This window comes from Archocentrus centrarchus, chromosome 21 (genome assembly GCF_007364275.1).
Source record: "Archocentrus centrarchus isolate MPI-CPG fArcCen1 chromosome 21, fArcCen1, whole genome shotgun sequence".
Classification (NCBI taxonomy): Eukaryota; Metazoa; Chordata; class Actinopteri; order Cichliformes; family Cichlidae; genus Archocentrus; species Archocentrus centrarchus.
In genome coordinates, this window is record NC_044366.1 from 30,710,026 (window position 1) to 30,733,232 (window position 23,207).

At 42.7% G+C, this 23,207-nt stretch overlaps 1 protein-coding gene across 1 annotated transcript in view; it reads left to right on the forward strand.

The window, feature by feature from the left end:
* Positions 1 to 23,207, forward strand: part of enox1 (ecto-NOX disulfide-thiol exchanger 1) — a 113,552-nt gene that overhangs the window by 79,045 nt on the left and 11,300 nt on the right. Inside the window, 5 exon segments of the mRNA XM_030757369.1 lie at positions 5,290 to 5,502; positions 9,962 to 10,068; positions 14,562 to 14,679; positions 15,376 to 15,587; positions 20,525 to 20,632. Coding sequence (XP_030613229.1) covers positions 5,290 to 5,502; positions 9,962 to 10,068; positions 14,562 to 14,679; positions 15,376 to 15,587; positions 20,525 to 20,632 — 758 coding nt within the window.

Below are 23,207 nucleotides of genomic sequence, written 5' to 3' on the forward strand. Positions count from 1 at the left end.
AAGCGCAGGGGAGCTGCACTCGTACATAGCGAAGAAGGTCCTGAATGAACAGTGAATGAGACAAACATGACTGAGACGGCGCAAAAAAATGCAAAAATAAAAGTCTTACCAGAGTTCAGCACCGCCCAAAATAAAAGAAAATGGCTGCAATTTTAATGTGCCCTTACCTTTCTCATTTTGTTCAGTGGCTTCCTGCTTAATTTTCCTTTTTTGCTTCTAGCGGCTGCAATCCAGTAAGATATGCATTAATAAGTGGGCTGCTGTATGATACTGGGATCCGTTTACAAATGTAATCTAAATATATCTTTTTCTTTGCGTTTAGGCCCTGAAACAGCTAGAAGAAAGAAAGAAAGAAAGAACAGAAAGAAAGAAAGAAGAAAGAAAGAAAGAAAGAAAGAAAGAAAGAAAGAAAGACATTTGATTTCTCTTTGTTTTTTTGTACAGCACCAAAAACAATTCATCATAACAGTAAGATGCTGAGCTAACAGTTTTATTTCTTTACTGTATGGTAGCAGGAGTGAGTGATGAAGCTATGAGGTAAATACTGATGCTGGTATAGCACTCATATTTTGGACTGTACCATTCACCACCCCTCCCGCTTCATCATGTTTTAAAGACACAGATGCAGGACCCAGAAAGGTTGACTGAAAGTCAAAAACCCAAACATTTATCCAAAAATGAGGCAAAGGTCATTCACAGAAAGGCTACAGGAAGGCAAACAATACACTGCAAAAGGCAGTCTGTAAAACAGTCCAACAGGCTCATGCACAAATGGATCAAAAGAGCACTAAGAAAGCAAAAATGAAGAAGGCCACAGGGCAGAGAAATAAAAACACAGGGAAGCATGTATACTGGTGGGTGGATAGAGAACAGGTGTGGACAACAATACAGATGAAATGAAGTAAGACTGACAGCGAACGGTGATTACAAACTAAAAGAAAATAAATAATAACTTGAACCAAAGCATAAACAATCCAAAAACCCTGACAGATGTTCACTTTTGTCTGGCAAATGACACTGAATGCGTACCCAGTGTGGTCCAGTGTAATGAGATGGGTTTCTGACCAGTGTGTGGCAGACTGGGAGAGCAGATGATTTTATTTACACCGTGCTCTGAAAGGATCTGTAATGTTTATTGTTATATATAATATTTATTATAATAATAGCAGAAAATGTGTTGAGAATATAGTGCAAATATGTTTGAGTAAAATGTAGCTGTTTTTTTGTTTGATCTGTCGGGTGTTTTCCCTGCTTGACACCCACTGTTTTTTTCCAGCCTGTTTTAAACCTGAGCAGAAACGTGCTCTAAAAGAATGAATCATGAGAATGAATAATTCAGGTGACATTTCAAAGAATGGTAACATCCTCGGTGTGCTTCTCTTTTAAAAAATCATCCCAGCTTCACTCCAGGAGTTACATTTTCCAACCCCCCAATTTATCTACTGTGTAATGGGTTTAACTTTAATACCGTGGACCACTCCTTTTCTTTGGCTACTGCTGCAAGCCTGCCCTCACCTGCTCCTCCTGCACGTGAGCAGAATGGATGGAACAGGGTGACGTGTGGGACTGAATTGGCAGTAGGTTTTGATGAGTGAGAAGTGAGCAATGAGGGGTGTTTGCTGTGGAGGAGCATGAAGGTCACTTTTCCTCCTCCTCCTCCTCCTCCGTGTTGCCTCCACTCCACCGTGCCTGATTCTCCAGTGATTGAAAGCGGTGCATGTTTACAGTAGTAGGTTGTAAATCATCTGTGTTTATAAAAACACAGCAGGACTGGAAACACTTGCAATTTAGTGCACTTTAATCATCCTCAAATCCAGCACACTGCTTATTACTGTTATTGCAGTTACGCGCTGATAACCTCCATGTTTTCTCGGAGTGAGCAGGCAGGTTATTGTTAAATTAGTGCTGTTTTGCAACCAAAAGCATCTTTAATGTGTGGTCAGATCCACTGTACACATAATTTAAATACAGTATGAAAAAAAAAAGAACTTTAGCATCTCCCACAAAAAAATAACACTTCACGTGTTGCTATGACCCCTCGTGTTAGTAACCCGTTGCTGGGAAACACATTACCACCAACACTGGGAATCAGATATTTCCAACCTCACTCTGCTTCCATGGGAACTGGTTAAAAAAAAAGCTCATGGCACCTGTTTAGTGCAACGGTAGATAGAGATCATTTGAATGACTCAAATTGATGCAATGATCTGTGCTATAAGATCGAGTCGGACAAATGTGTTATTTGTAAACCTTGAAAGTTCAGATCAATATGACAGATATGAGCTGCCTGTTGCTTAGATAACATTTAAACTGCACTGCAATGCTTGGTCAGTGCAAGTGATTTAGAGAGCGACTGTGTATGTTTCATGAAACAACTTCACTCTGTTATGAGGACCGTATGTCACCCCTGTTAGAGAACACCTCCCACCCCATACAGGTCGCCCTGGCGGCGCTGAGCAGCTCCTTCAGTGACAGGTGTACCCATGTGTGAAGGAGATTTAGGAGGGTGTTCCTGCCACCTGCTGTCAGACTCTACAGTGACCAACAGCCCCATGTATAAACACACACAGGTATACATATGCATACAGTGAGGTCTGACATGTCTCAGTGTGCTATAGTTTTCAATCAGATTGTGCAGCACTCTATACTCCATACTGCTATTCATTCGCTGCAGTATGCAGTATTCCATTTAGCTGTTACTACGTATCTATAAATATCAAACTGTATGTTTTGTATCACATATGTATATAAATCCGAGCTCGCCCTGTGGGCGGTGTTTGTCCTCCAAGCTCGGGTCCTCTACCAGAGGTCTGGGAGCTTGAGGGTCCTGCGCAGTATCTTAGCTGTTCCCAGGACTGCGCTCTTCTGGACAGAGATTTTAAAGGAGAAATAATAATAATAATGATGATAATGAAAAAGAGGCACTAACCAACCAAAAAGAACGCAGTTCAAGGTACATAACACAAAACACCACAACCAAAAATACTGGCCATGCCTAACTCTAGGACAAATAATAAAAATACAAAAAAATTAAAAAAATAAATAAATAAAAAATACAATAAAGTCACAATAATAATTGAGTTAAAAGAAGCTTTTCCATCAAGAACATTTCTTTCCAAGTACCTTTTCTATGTCTCCATCTTTTGCTGTATCTATCTGTGTCTATCATCTCTCTCTGGAAAACCAGCCTCATGCTGCTTCTGTTTGCTTCTGCAGCTCCAGTTTATCTACAAAACCCAAACCTGAGCCTCAGTGCAGAGTCCCCATCCATCCTCTAATACCTAACATAAACAGGCATGTTTTCTCTCTGAATAACCCTTTTCAATTCATTCTTCACCTCAAACAGCAGGGGAAATAAATTTCCATTATTCCCCCGGTCGTCCCTGTTCAGCAGCGCTTCATTGTGCTCGCTGTAATGTGACTGTAATCTGCTGCTGTGTATGAATGGGGCTTTATCAGAGCGGGGGGAAAGTGTCTTCTTACAGGTTGTGTTGCACTGGGTATTGAGCTCATTAAATGCTCTCTAATTCACTCTCTTCTGCCGTCGTCCGCAGCTCCGTGGCACCATTCAATTATTATTCAAATGGAATAGAATGCACTCGACGGAAGCCCATCGAGACGCTGCAGTTTTTCTGACTGAGACCGAAAGCTGCCGGAGGTTGGGCTCCAAAAAAGTCAAAAATCAAAAATGCATTTTGTGTTCAGCGGCTGTGACGTTGTTCACGGAGTCGTGAACGGCGGGGGCCTCAAGAGAAGGATTTTAGTCCCCAATAGCTGCTCCATTGTTTACTTAGGCTGAGTGAATGTTAAAGGTCCCATGAAACGGCCTTTACATCATACTCTTCAGTCACCATTTGTTGTGATGTGGTGAGACACGGGGTGCTGTGGAGGGACTTGGAGTCCAAAGAGATTTTATTTGTGAATGTATAACGTCTTTTTTTTTTTTTCCATCTATGAAAATTTTAAAGCAACTATAATGATTTTGTCTTTGAAAATTTGAAAACATTCAGAAGTGTCTCTGGCAGTGAGCTCTCTCCTTCAGGAGAACATCCTCAGCCATCCGCTGGAGCCGTCATGTCAAAGTTTGCCATCCGAGCAGCTTCGAAGTGACTGCTGAGGACCAAGACGAGCTTGGAAAAATATAGATTAAAGCTGACACTGACAAAAAGTTAAGCTCAAGTCTTTTGTTTCAGGAGTGGCACCTCACAACTAACCCCACATATACTGCACAAAGATCTCATTATTTAGGGGTTTGATTTACCAATAAATCTTTCCAGGAGACATCTGTGCATTAAGCCTCAAGCATCTCTGAAGCATATTATCTTATCTAGTGTGTCTTTTTGTCTATATGGCAAATAAATGATCATGCTTCCTTTTTTCTAATGTGTCAAGAATATCACCTTAAATGAGGTGATATGCCAGTGTTGTGTTGTGTTGTGTTGCATGTTAGGTCATATATGCTGATTACTGGTGGTGGGAATCCCTGAAGCCCCACTCTATCCTTCACTCACAGTACAATATTATTGTGAGTTTTAACATTTAACGATATCTATTGCAACCATATAGATTAGCACTTATCACCTTTTTTAATCTGCAAATTATGTCCTTAAGGTTTAACTTTGTGGATATCTGCTTAATCCAATAAGATAAAGTTATCTCACTTCAGTTATTTTCTATCATCAAGTAACCTGCCATAAAAGTTGCTTTAAGTCTATCAGTCTGCAATTGAATGGGGTCAAGTTGGCAATTACATGCAATCCATTTCTGGTAATACAGCAATTAACTGTAATAAATCATCAAAAATCACCTATTTGTTACCGTCTACATAGACAGAAATTCACATTTAACGATTACATTTGCGCTCCCTGTTCTATGAGAACAAAACCAGAACAAAAATCTGGTCATGTGGGGATCCAGCTTTGTTTTTGAGCACACAGTGGTTAGCACAGTCACCTCACAGTAAGGACGTTGTTTAGTTGAATCTCCTGGTCAGCTGGAGCCTTCCTGTATGGAGTTCGGATGTTCTTCCTTTCCTTCGGGAAATCCAGCTTCCTCCCAAAGTCCGAAGAAGTGCCTGTTCAGTTATTCCAGATTGGCCATGCATGTGAAGTAGAGTGCAAAGACTAAAGCACTATATGTTTAAATGTGGCTTGTGGTCTACAGTGTTTTGAGTCAGTAAGACTCAGAAATGCAGTCCATTTCTTTTTTTAAAGTGTCACTGGTACTGATATTGAAACAAACAAAACACCATACCTCTTATTTTTTACCTTTTTTGTCTTGTTCCCACAGATGATCATAAGTTCAGCGAGGCCATAGCAGTGCTGTTCACCTGGATCGACAGGGGCGAAGTCAACCGCCGCACCGCCAACCACTTCTACTCCATGATCCAGTCAGCCAACAGCCACGTTCGCCGACTGATGAGCGAGAAAGCGCAGCATGAGGAGGAGCTGGAACGCGCCAAAGAGGTCTTCAAGAATGCCCTGCTGGCTATATTAACACAGTGTAAGGACACTTTAATATTTTACACACGTACAGACGAACTGACAGAACTTCCAGGCAAACGGACGCGGGAAGTTTTTACTGTAGTAAGTGTAAGCTGTACAGTTATTCAGGTAAGTTCAACTAAAGGTTTTCTACCACACTGCAGGTAGCAAGTTTCATTCTGTTTCATTGATTTAAAGAGGAAGCTCTTTAACAACCATCACTAGAGACCATCATATGATTGGATAACACCCATCCTTCAACTGGACCTTCAGTTTAGTCGGTGAACTCAACTGACTCATGTAACTGAGACATCATTTAAACCATTATAATAACAGGAAATGATTAAATTTAAAAACACGACTACCTTTTAAGGTGAAAAACCACTGAATAAACATCCAATTTTGTCCTCTTGCCGCCACATCTGTATCGTCGGTGTGAGTTCACTCCCGATTGCAGTCTCTCACACTGCTGCAGGGTGTGGTGCAGTGGCAGATTACGGAGGTGCAGACCATGAAGCCATTTTCACCACATCCATTTCAAAGCCCGCCTTGATGCAAGTCATTTACTCTGCGAGCATCTCGGCTCAGTCTCCATGACAACACTCCCCGATCTGTCTCACCATCAGCTCCATTATCTTCAGCTCGCTGTGCAGCGGTGATTAGGTCAGTCGCACAGAGGTTTGAGAGTCGGCAGCATGAGAGCGCTCTGACCTTTTCACAGGCTGCCTTTAAAAAATGCCACCACACAATGACTGATGCCCACAGCTGCTGCGTGAATGCATGCTAAATGCTACTCTGAAGCAGTCCTGGTTAAACGTCACTCATTCACTGTCACTTAGCTAACGCCTGGCAATTAAAGCTGCTTTAGGTGATTTTTGACCACTAGAAGGCCGTGAGTTTACACACAATAGTCACTTATTGTGTCCAGCAACACATATTTACTCCAGCTTTAGCTCGGTTTTGGTCTCCGCCACCTCAGTCTTTATACCCTCCACTATCACCAGGTAAGATTCAACTTTGACACTTTGATTTGTTATAAAGTAGATTTAAAAGCCTTTCTTGAAATGTTAGTATTTATTTATTGAACAAAAAATAATCAAAATGAAACAATAATTCTTCCTAAATTTGCTACGCTACATTTATTTGATGCCTTTGATTGTGACGCCTTGTGAGTTTCACCTTATAATCCTTATCATCCTGTTTTTAATAAATTAAACTACCTAACTGTATATAAAGGAGTTGACCTGAAACAGTCAAATAAATGTAAATATTATTTGAAAACTGTTTTAATTATTGCTGAAGCTGTTTTTCATCAGCTGATCTGTATGCACCAGGATATGATCTGAACACGTCAAACTGTGTGAATGTGAATATTTTACACGAGGCAGGCAGAGAACCAAAGCTAGAAGCTGAAAGGGTCAAAAATATCACCTAATGCACGTTTAATGTGACAGTACATGCAGAATGGCATCATTTCAGGGTTCATGCTCATTTCTAAACAAGGTGAGTGAGGAAACGTGCAGCGGGGAAAGAACTTTACTGTATTTGTCTTTCTGTCAGTTGGTTTTCGGTTACAGGTGATATTTGAAATGGCTGAATCTGAAGGTTCATTCAGGTTTGCCAAATGAAAGTTATGTTGCCACTGGAAATGTTTGACTCAAATGTCAGAGCTAAAAAAAAAAAAAAATTAAGGCAGCATATTCATTCAGAATGGAAGTGCGGCTTTTCCGATTGGATGTTAAAAGTTATAGATAGTCCTGCCCAATCATCCAGTAACTGTTCTACACAGACTGATTCCATTATAGTTTCCATTTACCTGAAACATACAATATCAATGCCCACGATTTGGGTGGAGTCTAAAATCCGCCGTCCATTCTGGATAAATGTTGCCTTTGTCAGTCCTGAGGGAAGTGAAGCTGCAGGTGGTGAGATGTAAGTACAGAGCACTGGCCAGGAGAGAGACCTGCTCATCACATGACACACATATTAGATGACTTTGTTTGGACTTAGAGGATCATTCTGGTTTATTTAAACTTTGCGTTTTTGGCGTGCATCTGTCTGCATAGGCCGTGCTAACGTATCATTCACCACCTCTGATGTAGAGATTCAAGGAAACAAGGACTTGTGCAAACCAATTTCCAGGTGTTAGTCTCAGAGTCTCCTGCAACCTTGCAGACAGTGAATATTAGTTTGTGCGCATGTGTGAAGCTGTGGATAGCTTCTCATGAATCAGATGGCACAGGAAAGATAAACGCTGCTTGATTTTTATTGACCAATACTACAGTTGGAGAGACTTCGGTTTGGGCTAATTGCACTTCAAGTTGACTGAAGCACTACTCAGAGAAATCAACGGGGGTTAATTATCCAACACAATTGTAACTTGTTCTCTCCACCATGACAGTAATTTTGGCCCATAGTGGGTCCAGGAACATGGCCAGAGGCTAGTGTTTATTGCCAGTGAGACACATGCATAGTAGCTTTTTTATATCATGTGGAAAGCATGCTGTCAGACTCTTTTCTTCAGCTGATTTTTGGGGAAGAGAAACAAAGTCTGCAGGGCGCCAGTGTTGATAGGCACCGCAAGGGATCACGCCTCTCGGTGGGCCGATGTATTTTCCATCTGGTCTTGTGTGTTGCATCCAATCAGCTGCCTTGGTTTTAGCGCTCCATGCAGTTACCCGTAAGGGCATTCCAGGCTGCTCGGTTAGACTCACTTGAAATCACTCATGTAAAAACATGTTTGCAAACAATGGGTGAAAAAAATAAGGCACTCTAAGGCTTGAGGTATGATGATGAAAAGTTTTTAATATTTAATCGTTATATCGCAAGACTCAGAGTGCCTTAGATTGTTTGCGTTGCTTGCAGTCTTTATACAGAGTGCTTTTGTTCACTGAGGGTAATCTTTTTTTTTTTAACCCTCTTTTCTAAAGTGCAGACACACTCCAGATTATCCCATTTTTTAAAATAAGGTTTATTTGGAAAGCTGTGCGAGGCTCATGCTGCTTGGCCCAGTACAGAAGATTAAAACCACCTGCCTAATGCTACATAGGTTCCAATCAAATCACCAAACCTGCTCAGGCTTCTCAGAGCTGTGATACGGGACCTCGGGGGGGTGTCCTGCCGAGGCTAGCGCAGGATTGTGGCAGCTGAACCTTCGTGTCCTGCTCGTTTTGGAGAAAGGCCTCCGTGAATCGGGTTAATTCCAGTCCTCTCTAGGTCCCAGTCCAGGTTGTGGAAATCGGGGAAGTTTGGGTTGTTTTTGCCAGAGGCAGATGACGGGAGGGCAGTTGTTGTGGTTGGACTGCTTGGTCTGCAACAATAGTGGGCGGTACATGTCAAAGTAACATGCAGATGAATAGAAGAAGCCAAGGTCTCCCCAGCAGAACGCTGTAATGAGATAATCAGTGTTATTCACTTAGTTTAATTAATGTGCCTGAGTCCTTGTTTCCAACAGTCTCTACAAGGTGAAGAATACAAAGTTGGTTTGTCTTTATCCTTAAACAGAATTCACTTATATGCCGTTGGTCCAGGATTTCACATTTCACTGTTAATTTACACCCAAATCATGTATTAATATACTTGAATGTTTGCAAGACTTTTATTTTGAAATCCAGAGAAGGCAGATCAGTGAGTTACAAAAATTAGATTTACTCTTATTCTTACACATTTGTTCTTCAGATAAAAGTCTTTCTTTAAAGGAGCACTTTACTCCAAATCCAGTCATTCTTTCATCATCTGCTCAGTGAGTCACGACTCTGCAGAAGTTCAAAAGTCTAATAGGACCACTTTAAATCCAGTAAAGTTGTACTTTATTATGATTATGCCAGCTGTGGTTGGTTTTGCTTTGGTTTTCCTATTGTTTTTTCTGAAATATGGTAGCAATTCCCATAGGACCTTCTTCTGAGCATCTTGATCCTTCATAGCAGTAAATCAGTTAATCTAAACCAGGGATCCTCACATCCAGGCCTCGAGGGCCAGTGTCCTGCAGGTTTTAGATGTGTCTCTGCTTCAACACACCCGAGTCAAATATAGAAGTCATTAGCAGGACTCTGGAGAACTTGACTGAATACTGAGGAGGTAATTCAACCATTTGATTCAGGTGTGTTGGATCGGGGACACATCTAAAACCTGCAGGACGCCGGCCCTCGAGGCCTGGATTTGAGCATCCCTGATCTGAACTGTCACGCTGCAGTCTGTTTTGGCCGATATGAAGGAACAACGAACCAAAGGTGTTTGATAAAGACACCTGCAGCACGAACCTTCCTGGAGTTTGACTCGAGCAAACAAGGTCACAATTTTCAAACTGGAGTGAACTGTTCCTTTAACGTGAAAGCCATTTGCAGCCTGTGGTCGGTGTGTGTCCACGGTCTCTCCTCTGTCTGCTGTACGAGCCTCAGTCAGTGCTACGACGCTACATAAACGGCTTGTTTTGTCTTGACCCTCCCTCCTCCTCTTCCTCCTCCCTGTTCACCCCAAAGTCGAGCAGATCACCGCCGTTTTCACCGCTGCCACCCGGCAAAAGGCATGGGACCATTTCTCAAAAGCACAGCGCAAGAACATAGACATTTGGCGCAAGCAGTGTGAGGTTGGTATACCTTTTTTCTGTTTTCTCCTCCCACCCTGGCTCACTGCTTTCTTCTCTGCTGTCACTTTTGAGTCCCCAGGAGGCAGCTGCCTGACTGACACACAGCCCCATAGGATTTGTTGTATTCAGTGTCTGGGCTGTTGTTTTGCTGGATGCTTCGCCCTCACAGACAGACAGACAGCAGCCTCTGATCGCCCGGGCCTCCCTTTCTCCCTGCAGCCCCAGAGTAAAGCAAAGATCTGATGCCTCCTCGAAAGTGTGAGGCGCTGCTATGGCAACAGTGCTTTCCAGGGTTAAGTCTCTAATCAATTATTTATCCCGAGTCAAATCTAGATAACAAGTATGATCATGAGAATGCTGCGTGTGAAGGAGGGAAGACTGGTCCACGCAGCAGCACCGCAGAGGATTGAGACGCAGAGCAGCCCGCAGCTGTGCGGGGAGGTTGTGATGTTGTCGTGTGGGGGCGCGAGGACAGGAAGTTAGACTGCAGAAATGAAAACTGATCGAACAAAGAATGAAAGTGAAATGCAATCAATTTTGTGTTTCGTGTTTCAAAGCACAACACATAACAAAGTGAGGAGGTATAGTTATTGTGTTTTGAATTGATATTTCGCAGTTTTCTTGCAGAGAGCAGCAGAGACCTTCCAGCGCACGATTTCAAAGCTGCGACGTGGGCTTTGAAATTGTGCGCTCAGGTGGGGGCGGCTGCGCGGAGCGGGTCGTCTAACAATCCTGGCTCCTCCGGTCCATGTGTTAAAGTATCCTCGGGGAAGATACCGAACCCTGAGTTTCCCCCGATGCAGTCATCAGTGTGTGTGTGTGTGTGTGTGAATGTTAGATAATTGTGCTTAGACCAGAAACTTTCCTTGCATGAATACATAAAACAGAACAAAAAGTCAGACTTTCCTTCTCCTGTCTTTCTTTTTTTATTATCACTTGAGCTTTAACTGTAGCTGTTCCAGTTACGTCATCTCTCCTTTGTTAAATGGCACTAACTGAACAGCTTTAAATATAATTGTGGGAGATTTTCTCTGGTTAAAATTTGGGCTGCATCTCACAGCTCCACATCTCCTCCTCAGGCTGTTTTCTCATTTATTGAGCTCTGGCTGTGACCAGCTGACACCACGATGATGTTTCTGTGCTGTGATTTGATTTCAGTTGAAAAGCGAGTTATGAAAGATTTCCTTTTAGCGTGTTTGTATTCTTTCATTTGTTTTCATTTTGGCATTTTATACTTCGGGTAGGCAAAATAAAAATATGATACAGGACAAGCTGAACTGAGGCAGCTCAGTATGGCCACAGTTAATGGCTTTGAGTAAGAGGTTGAATTCCACAGGCGTGTATTCGTGTATGGTAAGATGCAGTCCCCCTGTGAACTCTTCGTTTAATGGTTAGTGTTCATGGTAAGTCTGCTGCACATGTATCCATATTTCTGTAACAGTAGTGTTTCTGCTCACTGTGTGGAAGCAGGCTGCATATTTTTCCTCTGTGGAAACGGATATTATTCTGTTAGGAAATGGTCTGTGAAATCACAGCTCAAAAATGAACAGCTAATGAATGTGGGTGAAGATGGCAGAGATCTGATTCACAGGCAGCCTCTGCTGAAGTGCTCCCAATCTCACTATTACGTCTCGTGCATACGTGCTTCACTTGATGAATGATCACCTCCTGAACGCAGTGGGAATGATGAAAACGGAGCTGTTGTAATACTGTGAGGGCTGAGTCGCCACCATCAGCTGGATGTAGCCACAGTGACGTCACCCATTCTGCTTTCTGGACTGCACATTTTGAAGCTCAAACGTTCAGGTCACTCCGTCTCAATGCAGCACATTTTCTGCTCGACCATTTGCATAAAAAATTATATGGTTCAAAGTTTGAACATATATATATAATGAGTTCTGCAAAATTTTAGCTTCATATACAGTAACAGTATTGAGCCACTTTTGTTTGAACATGAATATCTCAAAAACTATTAAAGATGAAACCTGGAAAGTTTCACTGGTCTTTCTTGCCTTCAACATGAATCAGGATTTGTAATTTGGGAGAGATACAGCAAAAAATGCCTGAGAATCGGACGGTTAAAATATGAAGAAAAAAAAAGGTCCAGCATTCCTCTAAAGTCTAAATTTGAGGACACACTAATAAAAATTCACATTACACACAACAACTAGTTTTCAACATGAAATTCTTGGTCACAAAAATGAAGGAAATGCTGTTTTCATCAAACTTTCATGCCGGATGGAGCGAATATTACAAGTTGTACCAAAATTCACAAGTTTCTTGATGGTACTCTATAACTTAAAGTATTTTCTTAAATATGTGCATGTTTTTCATTTTCAAGACCCGAGTCACATCATCTCAAATCATCAGATTTTCAGACCTGGATCGCTGCGAGGCACGCAGGAAGTGGACCCAATATGGAAGAACGTAGCTCAGAGTTCACAGTTTTATTTGCTGGTAATCCCACGGAGGTAACAGAAAAATCACAGCAGGACGGTTCAGGGGCAAACTAACTGAAAACTGAGACACAACGCAGACAGAAGGCACACAGCTAGCAGGGATGACAACAACACAACAAAGAACCGAAGAAAACACAGACAATATACACACAGGGGGTATCGAGGACAGGAGAACTGAACGAAACTAAATAGACAAGACAATCTAAACACAATGATGCAACGGACTGTCAAAGTAAAACAGGAAGAAGACGTGGAAACACAGCACGGAGCCGAAACGCAGGGACACAGAGATGGAGAGAGACCTGACACAGGGAAACAGGGAATCCAAACTAAATAAACTATAATCAAGAACTAAACTAAGAAGGCCTGAAAATACAAAAACTAAGAAAGACAAGTGAAGAAATTTAACAGTAACAGAACTTCAAAGATCAAAACACACAAAACACTGGCAGCCAGCCGAGAACCACGACAAGAACACTGTGAAATTCAACTACACACCGTTCAGAAATAGTCACTGACTGTGTTTTACAATGTGAAGTTTTTCATTAGTGTGTTCTCAGATATTAGACTTTGCAGGAGTTTTTTTTTCATCCTCAGACATTTCTTGATGTATCGCTCTCAAATTACAAATCCTGATTCGTTTTGATGGCAGGAAAGTATTGAAAAGTATTTTGATATATGGAGCTAAAATTTCACTGCAGTCTTTATATCTGTTCAAGCTTTCTACCAAAAGATTATTATGCAAATCAGAGACGGAGGCAGAGGGCCACGTTGATCTGAATGAGCCTGCAGCATTCAGAGCCAGAGGTTAGAAAACTTGGAAAGAAGACGGAGTGTTAAGTTATTGACTAATTGGTTAAGAAGCTGCTTCCATAAACACACACACAGCACAGAGATCTGTTAACGAGCACTCAGTAGCAGACCAGTATAAAACTGGAGGTTCACTCAGCAAAGCTGGAGCACTCAGACAGGCTGTTTGTCACATCACAAACTGCAGCTGTACTGGCACGCTTATCAGGCAGTAGCAGTAACAATCCTAACCTCTAACCCCTAACCTCTAACCCTTACAGTATCCAGATGGATGAGTTGCAAAAATAAATGGACCCACAGTTGTTTTTGAAGAGGAAACTCTCCAAGGAGACTGAAAGTGGATTTTATTGTACCAAAAAACTATTTAACATTAAATAAAATTCATTTGTATTTGTATTATTGCCAGTTAACAACAACAACATAAAGCTGACAGCAGTTTGTATTAAAAACAAATATAAAGTTTTTATTAATTGAAATTGAAATTTGTGTTTCCTTTCCTGATGGGCTGTTCCAGCTGCTGTACACAGTAATTCAATAACATCAGGTTACATAGCAGGTTAAGATAAACGGGTGTAAAATGTTAAATGCTGAGAAAACTAGACACAGTCTCACAGTACAAACTGGAGCAGTGCTGGAAGCACATGCACTATATTATCAGACTCTCTCTTATTTATGAGAATAGAGATTTATTAGTCAGTTGATTTGCTGGATAGAGTGTTTTCTGTCCTGATTCCACTTCTGAGTAAATTTAAAACTCAAAGCAAGTGCAGCAAGCTTGACAGCATAGTTGCCAGTGTAAGCAGAAGCCCTCAGTGCTCCGCTGCAGCACTTAAAACGTGCTCAGGCACAAAACAGATTCTCCATCTAACCGCAGAAGTGTCTGAGAGTCCGCATGTTTTAAGTTTTCTCTAACATCATAGTAATCTGGTGAGTGCTGTCTCTGTATGTATGAGTGCACTGCAAACAGGAACTGCTAATAGCATCTTCTGCCTCTCAGGGAAACCTGGCTTAAAGCACCAACACAACAAAAGCAGATGCGTGTAACTGGAAAACTGAGTTTACACAGATAACCTCTAAGAAGAATTTTAGGCCACACACCCGTGCTGCCCCAACTTGGCACTTATAACAGCACATGTGTGATTTAACAGAACAGAACCCCCCCCCATACACAGACATTTCACAGGTGTGCTGAGGGCCGCTGTCACTCTGTGTCTGCTGTTTCAGGAGCTGAGAAACGCCCACAGTGAGGAGATCATGGGCATCAGACGAGAAGAGGAGATGGAGATGTCAGACGACGATTCGGATGAAAGTCCCTGCAAGAAGATGCGCACTGAGGAAAATGGTATTGTATACCAGTATTGATATCACATTTCCACATCACACATTAAAAGACTGAGGTGTGAATTTGAGGCCTCTGGCTGGAGATGATGATGATGGCTGAAAACGTGACAGTTTGCTTTCCTGATTCTCTGTCAGCTACTTTCCTTTGTCTCAGCCACGCAGCGAACTGTGAACATTGGAAGAGAAAGTGTTTTTCTGATTAATTCCATCCTGGAGAAGCCCAGTACCCAGAAACACATGGCTTCACTGGTCCCCGACTTTGCAGGCTGCTTACGAGAGTTTCTCAGGATCTCTGGATGCAATTAAGGCAAACAGGTTTATTTGTATGAAAACAAGCTCAGCTAAAGAGAGATGAAAGGGGCTAACACGAGAGCTAGATTGAATAAAGACAAAAAAGAAGAGGAAAGTTACACTGGAGTGCATTTTTATGAATAAAAAGTTAGGAATTTTTAAGCAGCAAACAGGAAAGCTCAAGTTGGATTTACTAAAATGTGTGTTAAGGAAATTTTAGTGTCAAAATTACAAATTGTCCGCAAAGAGCAGGACAAAGTTGTGAGGACTGGACTGATGTGGACCCTGAATAAGACGACAATCTGGAGTTTGGCCTTGCTTATGTTTTTAATAGCATGTTTTCCTCCTCTCACCTCCTCCACCTTCTTTCCTCACCTTTCTGATTCCTGCTCCTCTCCTCCTGCAGGAGTGTGTGATCAGACTCAGGCCTCTCTGAAGGAGGAGAACGACTCCCTGCGCTGGCAGCTGGACGCCTACAGGAACGAGGTGGAGCTTCTGAGGAAGGAGCAGAGCAGAGCCAGCCGTCCAGATGACGATCACACGCACACGCAAACACATCCTCACAGCTCAGAAGCTCAGATCCAGCTCCTGCAGCAGAGCATGCACAGCATGCAGCAGGTGTGTTTCTCTGCATCGTGTTTTCATCAAGCGTCTCAGAAGTGGAATTGCAGAAAATGAAAATTAATTCAAAATGACTCAGTGAAACTAATTTGAACCTTGATTATAAACCTTTAATCAACTAATCTGTCCCAGAGGGAATTCAGACAGAGATCACGTCAAGGGAAAATATCAATCAGTCAAATTTTATTTGGATCACATCTTTCATGGAAATCAACACAATGATGTGTAATCTGTGATTTATGGCTGATCAAAGTTAAACAGAATGTTTTGTTAGTGATTCTAGGAAACACTGACAGATGCTCGTGTCAATTCACAAACTGTTTTTTCACTTATTGTTGTACGAAAAAGAACATGACTGTGTTTATGCACAGCGCAGGCCAAGCTTTAGCTGTCAGGCTGATGGCCTCACAATTGACTCGACAATATTTTGGTATGCAGACGAGTTCACGATCAACTCAATGACTGCAAGAGGCCCAGATCCTGGTGCTGCAAAACAAGCCCAAATCATCACCCCTCCTCCTCTGTACTTGACCACCCAAACATGACGCTGTGCATTATGGCCAAACATCTGTCCAACATGCATTATTATTCCAGCTGTGCTGCCATGTTCTTTTTAGAGAGAAGAGGCTTTCTGCTGGCGACTGTTCCAAACAAGCCGTACATGTTCAGTCTTTTTCTAATTGTGCTGTCGTGAACTTTAACATTAGCATGCTAACTTGAGGCCTGTGGAGTCTGAGATGCAGCTCTTGGGTCTTTATACAATTCCTCAATGCATTAACACACACATGAATGCTCCATCATTCCAGCTAATTCCATAAAAACCGGCTGGTAGTTTGTTCTAAACTGCAAGAATATTTCCAATAAAGTCCTTTGTATTTTTAAACCCCTGAGTATTAAAAACAAAACAAAACACAAAACTGAGGCACGTCCCCTCATTCAGTCATTTGCAAGGATGAATTACAGTGAGGCTTCTTTTCTCCATCAGCAGGTCAGAGTGAGGTCTGAATGATTCAGTGATTCTTATTTTCACTTCTTCTAATCAAAACTGTAAATTATTGGATGAATAACAGCCTTATAGCAATGAAGACATAAACACTGATGCTACTGAACCCGTTCTAAAAATTCTCTAAAATGAACGTTGATGCAGCAGAACTGAAGGACGGCAGTGCACGGTACTCATGGCAGTGCTGCCCAGCTTCTTCATTAACTGTTCCATGGCAGCCCTCTAAAAGAAGCCTCCGGGGCAGAGACGGTTAAAGGCTCATTCTGTGGATTTTTAAGAAAAAAAGTAGGAAATTATTTGTTAGTTAGATAAACAACTTATCCTCCTGCTAACAAAAACTATTTTCCTTCATTTGAGTAGTCATAAATTACAGATCCTCCTGATAATAAAGCTGATACTTCACTTGAATTCTGCTTTTGGGGACAGCACAGTGCTGCAGCGGTTAGCACTGGGACCTCACAGCAAGAAGGTCCTGGGTTTGAATCCACCGGCCATCCGGGGCCTTTCTGTGTGCAGTTTGCATGTTCTTCCTGTGCCCGTGTGGGTTTTCTCCGGGTAGTTTTTCATCATTGCTATGATACATTTCTTGAAACTTTCCTTTGTGCGTCCAATTTTCAAACTGCAATCACAAAACCCTGTAAAGTGCATCAAAAGGTTTTATGCATTCACAACCAAACCAGGTGTTCAGCTCAAACAGCCTTTACAAATAATAAAACACAACATTCATGAAACTCTCCGTCTAAAAAAATCCCAAACTGCGTTGAGGACATTCGGCTCGTTCCACCCTCATGTGACCTCATTGCAATGCCACAGAAATTACAAGCAGTTGAAAAAATTTATGGACTCAGTTCCTAAAAATTCATCTGAAATTTGTTCCTGCTCTTCCTCTTAATCCTTCTTTTTCCCTCTCTCCCACCACCTTTTATATGCAGTCTTCCTCCTCTGCCTCTCAGATTGTTTCCACATCACCCTTCCTGGCTGTACACTCAGAGCATCATCATTATCCAACAAGTGCAAACAATTATGAGTTACATCTGTGCTCTAATCATGTTTAACTTCCGCCAGCTGCGGTTACCATTAGGCATCAGCATTCAAAACATGTTTACTGTTTTGTAGAAACTGTAAATAAATCATTTAAATCACATGTGACACGGAAGTTTTGCCAGAGGAATGATTGATTCAATAAATGGGTTCAGGAATTTGTTTTTGTCTTTTGTCATAACAGAAAAAAACTACTGTGTTGAAAAAGGAGAACACAGTGAGGGGGAACTCTCGTGGCTCCCTTGATAGGGATCGAGAGGAACCGTGGTACTGCATGAGGAAGTCAGGAGTGGCAGAGAAGTACAGTATGTGAGGGTGGTGCAGGACATGCAGGAGGACAGTGGTGAGGTGTGCGGTAGGAGTGACAGAAGGGTTCAAGGTGGGGGTCAGAGTACATCAGGGATCTGCTCTGAGCCTTTTCCTGTTTGCAGTGGTGATGAACAGGCTGACAGATGAGGTCAGCCAGGAGTCTCCGTGGACCATGAAGTTTGCAGACAACATTGTGATGTGTAGTGAGAGCAGGGAGCAGGTGGAAGAGAGCCTGGAGAGGTGGAGGTATGCTCAGGAGAGAAGAGGAATGAAAGACGGTAGAAGCAAGACAGAATCTGTGTGTGAATGACAGAGAGGCAGGTGGAAAGGTGCAAGGAGTAGAGAGAGTGAAGGTGGATGAGTTTAAATATCTGGGGTCAACCATTCAAAGCAATGGACAGGAGACAAGAGAGGTGAAGAAGAAAGTGCAGAGGGTGGAGCAGGTGGAGCAGGTGGACACAAATGTCACAAAGAGCAGCAAGAGTGAAAAAAGAAGGTTCCCAAGATGGTGGTGAGACCTGCTGTGATGTGTGGTTTGGAGAAGGTGGCACAGGTGGAGCTGGAGCTGAAGATGTGAAGATTTTCACCGGGAGCGATCAGGATGGACGGGATTAGAAATGAGTACGTCAGAGGGACAGCTCAGGGTGAGCGGTTTGGAGATAAAGTTAGAGAAACAGTGAAACAGTAGACCAGCAGTGGAGGGATATTTGTGTTATGTGTTGAGGAACGTGGACCCAAATGCAGACTTCAAGACCAGGATTATTATAGAAAACGAGAACCTTTATTTGGGTGAAGCAGGAGTCCAAAAAAGGCAGCAGGAAGCAAAGCCCATGAATATAAACTGAAGACACACTGGGGATGGAAACACCATGGAGAAATGACCGGTGTCTTCAGCAGTACTGGTGGAGACGCAGCAGTGGTTGGATGTTATTAAGGTTATTAAGACTCTTTTTTTTTTTTACTTCATTCGTGAGCAAAGGGTCAGAAATGACTTTTTCACTCTGCTATACTTGATTGATTAAGGTTAAAACATATGCAATAGCATTGAGAGTCTATTGGTTAGTACATTAGTCTAATGGTCACTGCTTTAAACAGCCAGATAGAGAACTGTGTGAAAACGTGCCTCTCTCATCTTAAATCATCTCTGTTAAAATGCCCTTGAGCAAGGCACCTTAACCTCTGTTTCAGTGAAGCTGGCACAGATCTCTGTGCATCTGTGTGTGATAGAGAGGAAGAGGCTTCAGCAGGAAGCTGAGTGGATCTGTGCTGATCTCCCATAACCCCTGACTCTGTGCTTTTCATAGAGCAGCACAGAGAGCTTGGTCGTAGCGCGCAGCTCGTTTACCACGAGTTAGCCTGATTTGACTTGACTTCCTGTCTTTCTCAATCTAAAGTGACAGCGCTGATAAAACGAGGCACACTGGAGACAATCACCACACACACACGCACACACACTGCCCTGCTGGCTCATTGTAAATGTGCCGCTTACTTGACTTGTTACAGTGTGACGGAAACTCACGCCATCTCTTCTTATTTATCACCTGGTGTTGTTTTTCATTCCCTCTCAGTGCAGACGATCAGCTGCGACAAACAAAATGAGTGCTTTGCTTCATATGAAGTTAGAAATACGCACACGATGAATGAAGCAGTCGCTTAATTCAAATATTAAACATCTTAGTTTAATAAAAAGATCAAAACGAGAATAAAAGTGGCCTCAGCACCTGGAGAACCCTCATGGTAACATGACAGGATGTTGAATGTAGGTAAAGGAAGCAGACAGACAAAAAAAACTCTCACAGCACCCACTGACAGCTGCAGCCTCAAGTCAAAGATCTGTTTTCTCATCTTCTAAGACATAAGGCAACACAGCCTGCGGCTTCTTGGCATCATTTTTTAGTAGAAGTAATAATTTCCTTTTTCCTTTGTGTTCAAATTAATGACTTTAACCAGCAAACCTGCACGACGCGCTGATCTTAATCTGAAACTCCCTGAAGTCAGCCTTCATCCTGGAAACTCAAAACATCTAAATACACAAAACTATTAACAGTAAAGGCAGAAAACAGTTTCTCCTGCAGTAAGGTGGTGCGTCTGAATATGTTTTGATGTCAACCGTGGAGAAGTATTCACATCCTTTGGGTTTCAGGTTTATTTATATAGCACCAAATCACAGGAACAGTCACCACAAGGTGACCCAAGGCCCGGAAGGCAGAGATTTACTCTGCAGTATTTTGGTCTGTGCAACTGCAAACATGTTGGAAGTGTGCACCACAGAAGAAGAGCACATATTATCATCCATCCATCCATTAGATTAGGTTCCAGGTTTTCCAGAGAGTAGACCGAGTAAGCTGTACAGGCGGCGATCACCCTCACTCACTTCTGATGCACACCCAGTCATTTTGTTCTGGAAGCCGGCCTGAAATATGACAGAAACCACTCAGAGAAATGAGGGTTACCCTCAGCAGAGGAAAAGAGATGTTTGAAACAACTTGGTCTGTGAAGCTATGAAAAAAAATGCTGCTTCCACTTTGTTGTGATCGTTAAATTTATGTTATCAAGTTAAATGTGCATCTGTGTCTTCCAGCAACTTCTGAGCCTGCAGGAGAAGCTGTCGAGCAAGGAGGCTGAGTTGGAGCAGGCAAGAGAAGAGCATCGCTACCTGGAGGGGGAGGTACTCAGCCTCCGAGACAAGGTGTGTGCTAATTAGTTCTCACGCTCCGTAACCAGCAACCTCATTTAAAAGAGTGATCCCAAAAGACACTCCAGACACACAAACAGATGATGTACAGTACAACTCTGTTGGGTTTGACTCGATTCCTTTCTGTTGGACTCTTTTTAGTTAACCTGCTCGTATTCATCGCTGTGAATAGCTTTTGTTGTCTAAGTAGGTTGCATTATAGTTCCTTTTCCTTTGCACTGTTCCTGCTTGTGGGTCCTCTGTTAGAATAATCTTACACAAGCAGTGAGACACAATGGTCGGCTTATTTGCTTTAAAGGCCTGCGATTCTTTCTGGAGCACGAATAGAGGTTTCTCTGTAAGTATTTTCTCAACCCCCACTTTAGCTGTATGTCTACAATGTACAGAGGTGATGAGCTGATATGGTGGAGTGCTGCTGTTAACCTCGTTTCAGCGTTAATTCTTCCCTGGACTGCTTCATGCTTTCTTTCTTTTTTTTTTTAATCAGGTATTTCACACATAGCACAACAGTAATATTACAGTTAGAGCAGAGCGTTTCAGAGAGGACACGTCTGTGCTGCAGCGCTCAGTTTTCACATTCTCATGAAGGCTCTCTGTTGTGGCTCTTTCGTGTGTGGTATAATGAAAACGCACACCGAGGCTCAGATTCATGGAGGGGATGAAGGGGGTTGGAAGGACATGAGGGCTGCTATGGCAACAGCCCTGCCAGGATGTTCTTCCCTGTTCTCCAGCTGAGAGGTGACTGATGTGACCCAAGACGGCGGGTGTGCGGTTTATAAATACCTGCGGACAGAGTGTTAGAAACTGCAGCCACTGCATGTTAGCCATTAGAAAATACAGATGCAGATTTATTTGTTTACGCACAGCTAAAGTACTCTCATTACTCTGCCTTTCAACAGCAGTAAATCCTCCAAACCCTCACACCACGTCTTTTGGAATTATTGTGCGTCAGACAAGTAAACACAACCTGGATCGACGGTCATGGAGTCTCACAATTTGAAAGGACTTACTGGCTCCTATCTGCTAGCTAAGCATCACTGATGCATCACCCTGCAACTTTGGAGCAGGTGCTCCTTCATGGCACTCCTATGCCAATAATCACTCTTACAGCAGTTCTGTTTTAACTGACTGAACTGGACTTCAGTCGGTTCAAAATTATTTTTTGATCCACTTCAGCCAAATAATCCTCGTCATCTCGTAGCAACAATGCATTTTGAGTCGGCCGTCTGTTCTGGTTGCAAGCTGCTGGAGTGAGAGATGAGGCGTAAGGCGTAAGGATGAGCCACAAATGCCAGATTGTTATGGCTGCACGACACGATTGAAGCGTCTCCAGAAACAGCAAGGCTTGTTTGGTGCTCCCAGGACAGACAAACTATAAACGACCAAAAGAAGTTGGGGAGTGCAGTAGAACAAGTCTGATCTGTGATGGCATCAAATCCCAACTTACAGGACTGAAAGGATCTGCTGTGTTTCTCTCCAATATCACAGGACACCATGGAAGCTCATACAGACAGGCATCCTAGTGTTTTAGCTCATCAGTCTCAATTTAGCCTTGCTGCTAATCGATGGTTGTTGAGAATGCACTCTCTTCCAGAAAGATGCATTGTGGTGGCCATTCATGTGAATGCTGGATTATTGATGTTTACTTGTTGCAGCTAAGTTCAAATTATCACTGCCATAAAAACTTTCCAAAATATCTTAAACCCCTGCAGTTTTTCACCGCCGTGCTGCTTTAACATGCAGCTGTTGGCAGTCTAAAATCTCCACACTTTAGAGCAACATTATTGCAGCCTGACCTAAGACTTCATCGATGCATGCATTCTGTAAGAAGAAAAGGCCCGCCGGGGGGAACGGAGGAGGCCTGGGGGAGGAAGAGAAACGATTCTTTATGTAGTGCTTTCACTGCCAAGTTTTACAGACGCTTCATATAGATGAATCCAGCATGTAGGCAGAGGTGAACAAGCCCAGTCAGAGGTAGCAGCACATAAATCAGCTGCCAGGTTCACCTGCATACAGCTCGCACCTGTTCACACTGAAGCTTTTGGGTCAAGTCTTTCCAGCTGTGTGCAGCTGTATCAGGCGCTTCGAGGATCAAGGACAGCAAACCTGAGGAACCTGCCTGCAGGGTGAAGTTGTCACAGAGCCTGGCAGTGACAGCCAGGTATTCTCCAAACCTTTTTAAAGTCCACATGAGGAGCAGGAAGAGTCTGAAACAATGGCATCTGCACAACTTACGCAGCATTTGGGAGATATTTTGTTTGCGTCGCATATCTCTTGTACAGATATGAAGTTGGACTCACATAAACCACAAATCAATCAACCTAGCCCACATCATCCTCCCATACATTTCACACCCGACAGTTGTTTTCCTTTTAGAGTGTCAAATCTCCTCCGAGGTCTGGATTTGAAAAAACATGGCTGACTTTTGCCCAGAAACCGTTGAGTAAAAACAGCTGGTAGAAGGTCGGATCGCTCATCCTGTCACTGTGTGGTTTTGGCTGCAGTAATGAGCAGAAGGCCGAGGGGCTCTGCTGATGAGTGCTCTGCGATGGATAACTGGCAGGGCAAA